The sequence below is a fragment of the Pipistrellus kuhlii genome, unplaced genomic scaffold, assembly GCF_014108245.1.
Source record: "Pipistrellus kuhlii isolate mPipKuh1 unplaced genomic scaffold, mPipKuh1.p scaffold_m20_p_2, whole genome shotgun sequence".
NCBI classification, from domain to species: domain Eukaryota; kingdom Metazoa; phylum Chordata; class Mammalia; order Chiroptera; family Vespertilionidae; genus Pipistrellus; species Pipistrellus kuhlii.
In genome coordinates, this window is record NW_023425515.1 from 64,708,665 (window position 1) to 64,720,979 (window position 12,315).

The window sequence follows — 12,315 nt, forward strand, 5'->3', positions numbered from 1 at the left end:
AACATGCACATTTGGGAGTCTGTAGAAAACTAGTTATCAAGGAGATCTGGAAAGAGAAAATGTCACTGTGACCAAACCCGCAGTTGGTGTATAGTCACTTGCTGGCCAAGTAGCCATAAGGGTCAGCTGTTTGACTTGGTTATCTCTGTCTGAAGCTCCCTCTTCTTACCCAAAGTGCCTCCTGCTGGTGACACCCGGCCATCTGCTGTCCTGACCAGGTGCGTGATCTTGGTTTTCCTTGCTTTTCTCTTTTGGCTGCCCACCAGGGGTTCTTGCGTTGCTGTTGGCTCTGGAGTGTTGGGAATGGATGGGGCATTTTTAACCTTATGAGCAGGCTCTGTGGTGTTTTTGTCTTCTGTAAATATGGCTGAAATAGGACAAACCATATACAGTTACACACAAAAACACTAGGCACCGACATTGCTCTTAGAAGGAAACATTGTCAATGTCTGACCCTTCTGAGCTTACATTTAGAATTTTCAAAGTATTGATGGGGGAAAAAAGTAAAAAAAAAAAAAATGCCCATAATCTTAAACACATGTATCTATTTGGTTTGGTAGATTAAGTACAGAGGATTAAGATGTACCCCCAACCCCCCCAATAGAATACTGAACACCAAGAGGCCATTGTGTCCCAAATGACCACAATTTCTGCAGGTGTCAGGATCCCCTATTCTTCTTCTCAGGATACTGAGCTAAATATGTGCTTCTTAAAGTTATACTTATCCCTGGGATATTCGCTTTCAGTCACCAAGTTTGACTAATCAGAAAAAGAAGCTGTGAGGCCTGACCTTTTGTTGATGTCTTGGCCAGGACCCCACAAACACTGAACTGAAGCCAGCACGGACTGAGACTCTCTCCTATTGGCTAGACTGTGCTTAGTGAGACAATTTCATGATACCATATCTCAGCAGGGTTCCTTGGAAAGTTTAGTTCTAGGTCCCTAATTCTGACTGGATTATCAGTAAATTGTTTCATAGCACACACTTGTGTCCCAAATAGCTCAGTCAAGAGCAAGGGACATATTTGCCACCAAAGACTTGCTCCCAATTCAAACAGTTTGGGAATGCTGTGTCCTTTCTTATATACTTGTTTCCTTAGGAGCTCATTCATCTCCCTCTCCCCTTTATTGCAAAATAAGACAAATATGCAGATATGAGTACAGTGAGCATTTAGGAGTACATACATGTAGTCACGTTTCATGACTGGGGCTTTTTATATTCCAGTGGTTGAAGGTCTCTTGGGCAGGGAAGAGATACATCTTTTCCTTTTTTAATGATCCAACCTCTTAAGACAGGCATAGAAATGGTTTTTGACAAAGAAGAGGGGAAGGTGGCTCAGGAAATCAAGGTTTGACATGAGAAATATGCAAACTAAACCTGGAGTATAACTGAAGGTGCTTATCAGAGGAGGGTGTGAAGGTAGACATTGGAAATAAGACAATATATGTAATGCAGGTAGAAGAAAATAGCTGAAAGAAGAAAAGAACAGAGTGAAAGTAAGGATATAAAATAATTCACTGTTCATATGAATACTTGCATAAGCTTCATTCAACAATTTCAATCTAGCTTTCTAATGGATTTAGTTAGACACATCCTTTTGAAAGGAGGGTTATGAATTTGTAAGATCTTTGACATCAAGATGTTGATTCCAGGTTTCCCATTCCACAAGTCAGAAATAATTTAAATTACATCAAAAGAAAGTATGTAAAGCATAAATCATAATTTAAGCTTGACCTTACCTCAGAATTACATAATAGATGGCTGTTTGGGGACAGGCTTAAGATAATCATTATTTTTTTAAAAATAAACTCCACTATTTGGCAATGTTCCCAAATACCTTTTCAAGCAAATAATATAAAAATAGAAGAAGAAAAAAAGACTCCTTTTAAATTGTAGATCTATTTCCAGGTCAAACAGTCTTAGCATATTTATACTTTGATATTTAGCATAACACAGGCCAATCATGGTATATATTTAATTTTTTTTTTCAGTTTGAACTTTGATAAAAGCTACATAAAAGTAAATAAAAGATAATTTGGTTAGAAACACTCCAATGATGTTTAATGATTCTGCATTAGCCCTGAAATTCAAAGCCTCCTCTAGGTTAAGGAAACCCAAATCTAAGTTCACAGTGAGGATTACTAAATAACCTCCACTGGATATTCATAAGCAACAAAATTTATGGTTTTGTATCCAGACCCATCAGTTGTCCCTCTGATTACAGGGTGGATCTTACCTCTCCAGTACAATCACTACATTATAAATGCACCTTCCAGAAAAAGCATTTACCTCTTCTCTTTTCTTCCTATTCCCATAAAAATTCAAAACTTGCGGAAATAAGATAATAGAAAGCCCCAAAAAGAAAGGGTATATGATATTAAAAGATTGCTCATTGGAAGGAAGGGAGGAAGGGGGGGGGGGGGGGGGGAGAGAGAGAGAGAGAGAGAGAGAGAGAGAGAGAGAGAGAGAGAGAGAGAGAGAGAGAGAGAACACCAAGGAAGTCAAAGAGAAGGCATGGGTACCTAAAAAAGGGCCAAGGGCTGAATGTGTTGGGAAAGATGATGGGGTTTCTACAGAAAGATGGTGGGGTGATAGAGGTAACTCAGTATAGAGAAAGCTGGATTCTACTAATGACTCTCAAATTCACTAACTGTAAAGATGGAGAATGGACTCAGTGAGCTCTAAGGGAGCCCCCCAACCCCCCAAATTCTTTTTATTTTGCTACAATTTTTGCCTAGAATCAGGGTTCTGATCAGAGAAAAACACATGTGCAGCTTGCTCCAGAGGCTCAGGGCTAGGAAAGAGCCTCCCCTTGATAAAGTGTATGACTGTCTAACCACTATGCTGTACACCTGAAACTAAAAAAAAAAAAAAAAAAAAAAAAGAGTGCAAACTGTAATTGGAAAAAAATAATAATAAAGAGTAATCCCTTGACTAAGATTGTTAGATTTTCTTGGTAGTGAGCCTTCAAATGGTTTCATTTCTATTCAAAGTTTATTCCTTTTGCTGTGTCCCAGGTGAACTGATAAAAACACAATAAAAAGCCAAAGGATGGCTGCAAATGGGAGGTACAGTTTAGGCCTAAAAGTGCATTGGCACTAGGGGAAGCTCAGAAACCAGCATACAAGAAGCCAGGGGTCAAAGGCCAGCTGGCTCACAGAGACCAACAATCCTCAAGTCCCAGAGGTTGTGTACTGGGATACGGTAAAGGAGTGCACCAGGTTCCAGACTAAGGCAAAAAAGAGAAAGTATTGCAAGTTTTCATAAATCCCTGAAAAAGAGGCAATCCCACCTCTCCAGGTGTCTTCTCTAAACCCCGTCAAATCTGGAAGTAACTGTGGGCCCTGCAGACAGGTGTGTAGCCTTTCCCGGTTGGCTCAGTCAATAGAGTGTTGGCCTGAAGACCAAAGGGTCCTGGGTTTGATTCTGGTTGAGAGCACATACCTTGGTTTCAGGCTCCTCCTCGGTTGGAAGCAACCAATCAATGTGTTTCTCTCACTTCAACATGTCTCTCTGTTTTTCCCTCTCTCTTACATTTTCTCCTAAAAATCAATGGAAAAATATCCTCAGGTGAGGATTAACAACAACAACAACAAAATAAAACAAAATAAAAAGAGTGTGTAATGTGATGCTGCTAGAGTGTGGAAGAGCAGTTAAGAGTCCTACCCCAAGCACTGACCCAGGAGGTAACCAATCCAGAACATCTTGTGTGGTGGCCTAGACAGATGACAGCCAGTCTTCAGGTCAGCACTCAGGGAGAACTTTCCCCAGGACAGAAGAATTGGGAAAGCAGGTAAGAGTAAGTCAAAGAAGTAGCTGTCTGGGACAGGACAGTAGACCTGAGTCCAGCAGCATTAGCACACACAGGCTAGGTGGTAAGGGACAGGAAATAGAAAAAGCTCAGGGAAGAAAAAAGCCTGCAGTTGAGTATCGAGACAGCATGCCAGCTCCCTTTTCTTTCTCCCTGACAAACTAGTGGAAATGTGAGAAAAGAAAGGCTTGTTGTCTAAAACCAAATTAAGTCATTCCTTTTTCGGCTTGGAATTGGGCACACAAACCTACCCAAGCACTGCAAAACACGTCCACAGGGCTAGTTTTTCACTCCAGGATCATCCTAACACACTTGGCACGGATCATCTGAGAGTGATAACGTGAGCTCACTTCTGGAGCAGCATTAGGAATTGGCAGTAACAGACTCTTGTTTTCCGCACTCTACTCCCAAAATGTGGAGATCATTTTTTTGCACTGTACCCCAGGAGACCACTGAAGTGCTCTAGAGACATGAATTCACATTCCAACTAAGGGGAATCCAACTTGCACTGAAATTATTATAGCCAAATCTGGAATCTCATTGCCTTTGGTCGGTCTCCTGTGAACCGAAAACGCAGTGGGACACTGAGTGAACACAGGAAAAATAACCAAATGAATGAACTTAATCTAAGGTCCTGGGAGACCTTGCTGAAGTGCAGTAGCAATTATTTTGAACTGAGGAGATCAAGTCAGCCTGAGTGCTATGGCTCCTGTTTGAAAATCTAACTATAAAACAAAATTTTATCCCCCACAATTAGGTGTATTGCAAAAGAAACTAATCTTACAGAGATTCCTAGTCTGAGATTTTTGGTTTTCTTTTCTTATAAGGTACCATTTGTAAGTTTAACATCTGAGCCAAATGAGGACCATCTACAGATATGCCTGGAAAACAGCCAATGTGGGAAGATTATTGGCTTCTTCCTTCCCTTCCTGCTTCTGTTGGTCAGGCTTCATGCAGTTGGAACTAATAAGCCCTTCGTACTTAACCGAGGCTGATGTGAAGATTAGTTTTTTGGGGGAAAAAGTAGAAGTCCTCTGGAAACTATAATGAATATTAAGTATTACTTGCTTCCGAATAAGCATGACACCATAATTTGGTGGAAAGATAAAGTGACAGAGACAGGCTGTCTTGGTTTATCTGAAAAATTTGCCTTTAATTCTAGGCTATAAGCAATCTTTTTTTTTTTTTTTTTTTTATGATCTACAAAAGCTTTAAAAAATGGTTTAGTGATTTTGAATTTTAAAAGCATGGGTGGAAATGTTTAAACCAGATTATAAGCTTAGCACTTAAACTTCAGATATGACTAATCACCTAAAGATTTCTGATTTTAAAAAAAAGGTTTTATTAATTTCAGAAAGGAAGGGAGATATATAAACATCAGTGATGACAGACAATTATTGATCAGCTGCCTCCTGCACACCCCCTACTGGGGATTGAGCTGGCAACTTGGGCATGTGCTCTGACAGGCAATTGAACAGTGACCTAATGGTTCATAGATCAATACTCAACCACCGAGCTACAATTGCCAGGTGATTTCTGATATTTTTTGGGGAAAAATACAAATTGTAAAATAATTATACTTGAGATGATATAAAGAAAACATAATGAACTTTAAGTACTCCACTTTAACAGCAATTAGAAACAGTTAACAGTTGTAGCTTTAGTTGAGTCAACATATCTGTGATAGATATCAATTACAAACAACTCCTGTCTAACCTTTGCCTAGGGTGGTTTACACATCCTACAATTATTCTGATTATGGTTTAATTTTCTTATATTTTTACACTCTCAAAAGTAAAGTTTTAATAAGCAGTGATAGCCACAAGTGAGAGAGAGAATGAAAAGCTGAGATAATTCACAAAGTACATTGTTTACCACCCAAACAAGTAAATGTAGGAGATGGTATGAAAATAAGTAACCAGAAAAGAAAAGGTCACTTTAAATTACTGGTAATTTCCAAAGCTCAAACCTATTCCTTTTTCTCTGGTCATGTAAAATGAATTTGCACTCTACACTACAGGGCATACAATTTTTAGTGCATGTTCTCTAAAGTTTTGTTCCACATGCATTCATAATAAGTATAATTAAATATCACCGATAGTAACTCTATTTCCAACTAAACCCATGGGAATGCCTACAAGACTCAAAATTGATTTACTTTTCTGTTCCTGAAATGGCAGAAAATTGGGGCTTCCAAATTAACCTATTTTCAGGATATCACATAATAAAATCATTAAATGTTAGAGGGGAAATAGAATTTATGTATTACCACACCTCACCATTTACCCAGCCCTAATACATGAGTCACATTCACACTTAGCACCTACACAGACAGTGAGACCCAGTGAGGCTAAACAATCTGTTCTACTGAAACAAGATCTCTGTTGGTGAATCTGAGACCAGCACCCAGGTCTCTGAATTCCTACCTAATTCATGCTTTCTACCTAATTCATGTTATGATAACCCACTTTATAGGAGGTAGGGTTTTCATTGTAAAAACACAAAATATTTAGAGCAGTATCACTAAAAAAATGTACTGCCGTTTTCCTTAAATACTTCTTTTAGATTCCTTATCAGTGCCTTACATTTATTTATCAAATCTGTGTAGAATCTATTTTTAATACAGAAGAGCTAAAATATATCAACTTTGGGATGTCGGAATTTAATACTGAGAGCAGCACAACAATTCATATTTTGTTTTTCCAGCTTAAGTTGCAGAAATGAAACTCTACAGAGGTTGTGATGTGAAGTGACAGGTCAGAAAACATACATGCTGCTTGCATTTTCTGTAAAAGTAAATGGTGTAAAAGCAGTCATGTGGCTCATGTAACTGGTACCAACCAAACAAAAAAATTCCATGTTTACAATAAACTCATATTTATAAATACTTTTAAAACTTATTTTTGATAAATGATTTAGGCTAAATGAGCATTTTAATTTTTTTCTTATTTTTAGAAAAGAAATGAGAGTATATTTGGGATTCCAGAGACATGGACTACTCATCACTAAGTTCCCTTTTCCAGCCATAAATAAATCAAATAGGTTGAACGGGATGACCTCTAAAATTCCTTCTAGTTTTCAAATGAATCGACTAATTAAGCACTATGAAAACGGTCAACTCTTTAAAATTATTTACAGTGGAAAAGGGGAATCAATGGGAAGAAAGGGAGGGTGGCTTCTTAACCATCACAGAAATGAGCATTCACCTGAGGGTTCAATATTTAATAGAAATTAGATAATATCACAAATAAATATAATTGTGAGAAATTCTGAAATAAAATCTACACCTAGACCTGTAACATTATATGGTCTTATATGGGCCCCTTTTTTGGACTATACATGGGCCTAAGAGACAATCCATCCTATATAATAAAGAGGTAATATGCAAATTGACTGTCACTCTCACACACAAGACGACCGTCCCATGTGGTCAAAAATGGCCACCACAAGATGGCCAGAGGTGAGGGCAGTTGAGAAGGGCTAGGTCTGAAAGGGAGGGCAGGTGGGGGTGACCAGGCCTGCAGGGGAGGACAGTTTAGGAAGGACCCAGGCCTGCAAGGGAGGGCAGTTAGGTGTGACTGGGCTGGCAGAGGAGGACAGTTGGGGGTGACCAGGCCTGTAGGGGAGGGCAGTTAAGGGGGACCAGGTTGGCAGGACAGGGCAGTTGGGGCAACTGGGCCAGCAGGGGAGCAGTTAGGCATCAATCAGGCTGGCAGGGAAGTGGTTAGGGGGTGATCAGGCAGGCAGGCGAGCAGTTGGGAGTCAGCCATCCTGGATTGTTTAGAGGGATGTATGACTGCCCTTGAGGGGTCCCAAATTGGAGAGGGTGCAAGCTGGCCTGAGGTACACACACACACACACACACACACACCTGTGCATGAATTTCATGTACCAGGCCTCTAGTCTATTTATATAAAAGCCTAAGTGACCTTTACATCTGGAATGACCAGTTGCTATGATGTGCACTGACCACTAGGGGGCAGGCACTCAATGCAGGAACTGTCCCCTGGTAGTCAATGCACTCCCACAGCCAACCTCCCCTCCCCTGGTAAACTTCCTGCTATCCCTCCCCACATCCAGCAGGCCCCATCTGGCAGGCCCTGTCCAGCACCCGGCAAGCCCCCCGGCCCTGGCTGGCCCTGCCCCGATTGGGACTGGGCAAGATGGCCCTGATAGCCGGCCAGGCCTAGGACCCCACCTGTACATGAATTTCATGCACTGGGCCTCTAGTTTAAATATATTTACAGGTACTGAGAGGTTGACTAGAAATCATTTCTGCAGGCCTGTTCATGCCCAGCCACCAGAACAGTTCCATGCTAGCAAGGCCTGTTCTTATTCCCATGAACATCTGCCTGCAACATGACTGCAAAGCTAAGTATTTTTATTTATGAAAAACCTCATTAATGAGGCTCAAAGGTTATAAATCTCCTTTTGGCAAATTAAACTCCATATGACATATTGCCTGACCCTGAGCAGGGTCAAAAAATACAGGTTTGATTTGAAAATTTAAAATAACCCAATTATGAATACTCAAGTCTAATGCTGTTGGTGGAGCCCATATAAATTATACTTTTAAAACCTATTAAAATTCTGCCTTTACCAGCACAGATGACCTGAAATGATATAATGAACATTGTTTTTTTTTTTTTTTTTACCTTCTGTAGGGTGAATGGCATCCAAGAAGAATTGCTTGTTTGACCATTTATCCCCACTTCCTAAAAACAATGACAGAAAAGGAAAGTGAAACTCTGCTCTCAGTATATAATAGATATATATACACTATAAAAATAAGATAATATGCAAAACAATTTAAATAAAAAGCATTATCACACAAATAAAGCAGAATTTAATTTCAAATATTTAATTCTCAACTAAAATAATCAGGCTTTACAGATATGGATTATATAAAAATAAACAAATTTACCTTTTATGAAATACATTGTTGATAAATTCTATGACTTATTCAAGAAAATCTGAAGACCAGTTAAGAGGGAATGATACAAGCTCACATTTTACCTAAAGAGTGATGTTTCTCCACTAGAAGCAGAGAGAAAAACAAAACAAAAACACCAACACATACCAAACAAAACTACGCGGCTGGAGGTGAAAATAAAGCCCAAATTAAGTAAAAGGCTGCAAACAGGAACACACAGGCACATGTGTCTGCACATGGAAGACAGCTGCATCTGAAGCCTCCCCAGCAACAGGAAAGGCTTCACATCTGGCCATGCAAGGAGATGCAAATGGGCACCGGAGGAGCAGGCCCATGGTAGAAACGACACTAGCATGCGGGGAAGATGCTAAAGGAGCCTGGCTCCCAGGACACGTGGCTGCATTGAATGAAATGGAGAAATTTATCTTTCCCATGAAAGAGGAGTGGGAGTCCTGAATTGTGAGAAGAAAAAAACAATAATCTTCAGATGAGCCCTAATGAGGCTCAAAGGCCCATCAAGATTGCAACACTGACACCGAGGTTCAGAGTAAAGAAGGGTAGAGTGCAATCCATCTCTAGTGCCCTCTGGAAATAAAAGTTATGGAACTGAAGGAGGTAGAAAGAAAATGATGAAGTACACAGTTGGAGGGGAAGCGGGAAGAAGAGGTTATGTCTTAGGAGTGAAATCCTCCTCAACAAGAATCCACAAGTGTCAGAGAAAATAGAGAAACCATGGGACTTTCACACGATTATGAAACTGGTGCGGTTTCAGGAGGAAAATGTGGTCCTGGGATGAAGGCTGCTGAACACGAGAAAAATAGAGAATAGTCAAAGAAAATAAGTGGATAAGAGCTCAAGAAAACTAAATTACAAAATGCATCAAATATAGATGAGAAAAAGCAATTTTAGCTTTCATATGGAACTCTGAAAATAGAGACAAATACGGATTTGAGTAGAAATCCAAGAGAAGGCGCTCTCTTTGCAATTAGCTGCAGGATCTAGAGATAATGAATATGCCTGCATCAGGAGCTGATGACAGCGAAGCAAGCCAAGGGGAGACCAAGGCGAAGCCAGTGCGCGAAGCATTGCTCAAAGATGAATTCGCAATGGAGGTGGCCAAGACACCTTAATGGAGGATGGAAGGCACCAATACCTTTTTCTGGAACATTAGGCTTCTCCTTTTTGTGCTTATATTTGCTGACAATTTTGTGGAATAAGTTCTTTTTCTGAGACTGGAAAGAACCTATAGACAATATTAATATAAATATATTTTAAATTCACAAGGTTCCATAAAACAATATCGTGTGTTTCTAAATAATTACATCCTCCTCCCACATGTGAAATAAGCAAATTGAGTCTAAGAAATGTCACCTTTGAGCTGTTACTCACTTAACTAGTGCTCAGCCTCTTAAAATAGGAGGCTGAGCACTATAAAACCCAGTGAGGTTTTCCTTCAAATGTATTGGGCAGAAGCCTCCATTAGGGCTAAGACTCTCTCAGCAGAAATTGAGAGATTTAGTGACTAGAGACAGGCCACAACTAAAAACAGCAGAGTAGCTGCCATCAGTAACAAAGGAAAGATTTTACTTTCAATTTCCAAATATCACGCAGAAAAGGACTACACGGGCATTCATCTCTCCTAAGAAGCTGTTTTTCACAAGGACAACACTTTCAGGACAAAGGTTGGCCTGATAGCATTACATAACTTTCTAGCCTCTTCTGAGGATATTCTAGGAAGAAAGAAAGTTATTTGAAAACAGAAAAATATTTGCCAAAAATATTTTTTTCTGGTGCAGAGAGAAGACTCAGATTGTCTCTTAGTTTTCTCATAGAAAAAATAGAAGGCCATTTTTTAATCACCATTCAGAAATATCAACAAGAACACTGACCTGCCCAAAGTAGGTTATTTTTTTTTTTAATATTCCTTTATTAACTCCTTGTCTTTTTTAAAAAAATATATATTTTATTGATTTTTTTACAGAGAAGAAGGGAGAGAGATAGAGAGCTAGAAACGTCAATGAGAGAGAAACATCGACCAGCTGTCTCTTGCACACCCCCTACTGGGGATGTGCCTGCAACCAACGTACATGCCCCTGACCGGAATCGAACCCGGGACCCTTGAATCCGCAAGCCTACGCTCTATCCACTGAGCCAAGCCGGTTTCGGCTCAAAGTAGGTTATTTCTATACTCCGATCTTCCTATTGTGAAATTGACTTCATCATTTAAATAAGTCTGCTTCCTCATTTTCAAATGGGAATAATAATAGTGTCTAATTTACAGGCTTGATATGAAGATTAAAAAAGTTTGGAAGCTCTATAAACTGCCCCTGTGGTACCTACCCACCTAATGGCATCTGCAACCACATGCTCTGCCTTACAGAGGCAAACTAGGCTCCTGCCTTAAATGTACAATTCAGTGGTTTTTTTATATTCAGAGCTATGTGCAATCATCATCATTTTGGAATATTTTTACCACCTCAAAAATAAATCCCGTATCCTTTAGTTATTACCTCTCCCTATAACTTCATTCCCCCTATCCCTAAGCAATCACTAATGTACATTCTCTATATATATATGAACATTCATAAACAAGCTTGTGTGTAAATGTTTGTGTTCCTTTCTTTTGGACATAAACCTAGGAGTGGAGCTGCTAGGTTATAGTGTAACTGTCTGTTTAACCTTCTGAGGAACTGTCAGACTGTCTCACAGTCTCATTAACACTTATTACACTCCAATAGCACTTGTCTTTTCCATTATTAAGTCCATTTCGAGGATGTGGAGTGGTATCTCACTTGTTGTGGTTTTGATTCGAATTTTCATGACAACTAATGACATCAAGCACTTTTTCATGCGCTTATTGGCTATGTGTATACCTTCTGTAGAAAAACAGCTAATCAAACAGCTTGCCCATTTCTAAATTAACTGTCTTCTTGAGTTGTGTGCATTTTTCATATGCTCTGTGGAATGTTTTCTCACTTTCTTACTAGTGTCCTTTGAGGCACAAATTCTAAATGTTGATACAACCAAATTACCTATTTTGTCTTTTGCTGCTTGAGTTTTTGGTATCATAGCAAAGGATCCATTGCCAAATCTGAGGTCACTAACACTGATCCCCGTTTCCTTTGAAAAGGTTTATAGATTTAGCTCATATTTTAGGTGTTAGATCCATTTTGAATTAATTTTTATATACTGTGTGAAGTGAATAAGGACCCAATTTCATTCTTTGGAATGTGAATATCTAGTTGACCCAACACTATTGTTTGAAAAGACTATTCTTTTTCCATTGAACAGTCATGGCATCATAGAAAATCTGTTGACCAATGACATGTAGGTTTATTTCTAGATACTCAATTCTATTCCATTGACCTATATGTCTATTTTTCTTTTTTATAGCCAGTTGTGAAAATGAGAAGATTGCCCTGGCTATTCTGAATCCTTTGAAATTCTAAATTAACTTTAGGATCACTTGGAAGTATCTACAAGAGAAGTAAGCTAGGTTTCTAAGAGGGATTGGGCTAAATCTGTAGATCAATTTGAGAGAGTGTTTCCATTTTAACAATATTAAGTCTT

General features: G+C 39.2%; 1 protein-coding gene across 11 annotated transcripts in view; it reads right to left on the bottom strand.

Annotated features, from left to right (window-relative positions):
* Positions 1 to 12,315, bottom strand: part of BBX (BBX high mobility group box domain containing) — a 289,089-nt gene that overhangs the window by 11,941 nt on the left and 264,833 nt on the right. For 6 of the 11 annotated variants that reach the window (XM_036448441.2, XM_036448442.2, XM_045584016.1 and 3 more), the window contains 3 exons: positions 9,899 to 9,988; positions 8,468 to 8,527; positions 170 to 367 (listed from right to left, as the gene is read on the bottom strand). In XM_036448441.2, coding sequence (XP_036304334.1) covers positions 170 to 367; positions 8,468 to 8,527; positions 9,899 to 9,988 — 348 coding nt within the window. The remainder of the gene's footprint in view (positions 1 to 169; positions 368 to 8,467; positions 8,528 to 9,898; positions 9,989 to 12,315) is intronic. The other 5 variants (XM_036448440.2, XM_036448445.2, XM_036448447.2 and 2 more) reach the window with 5 other exon arrangements.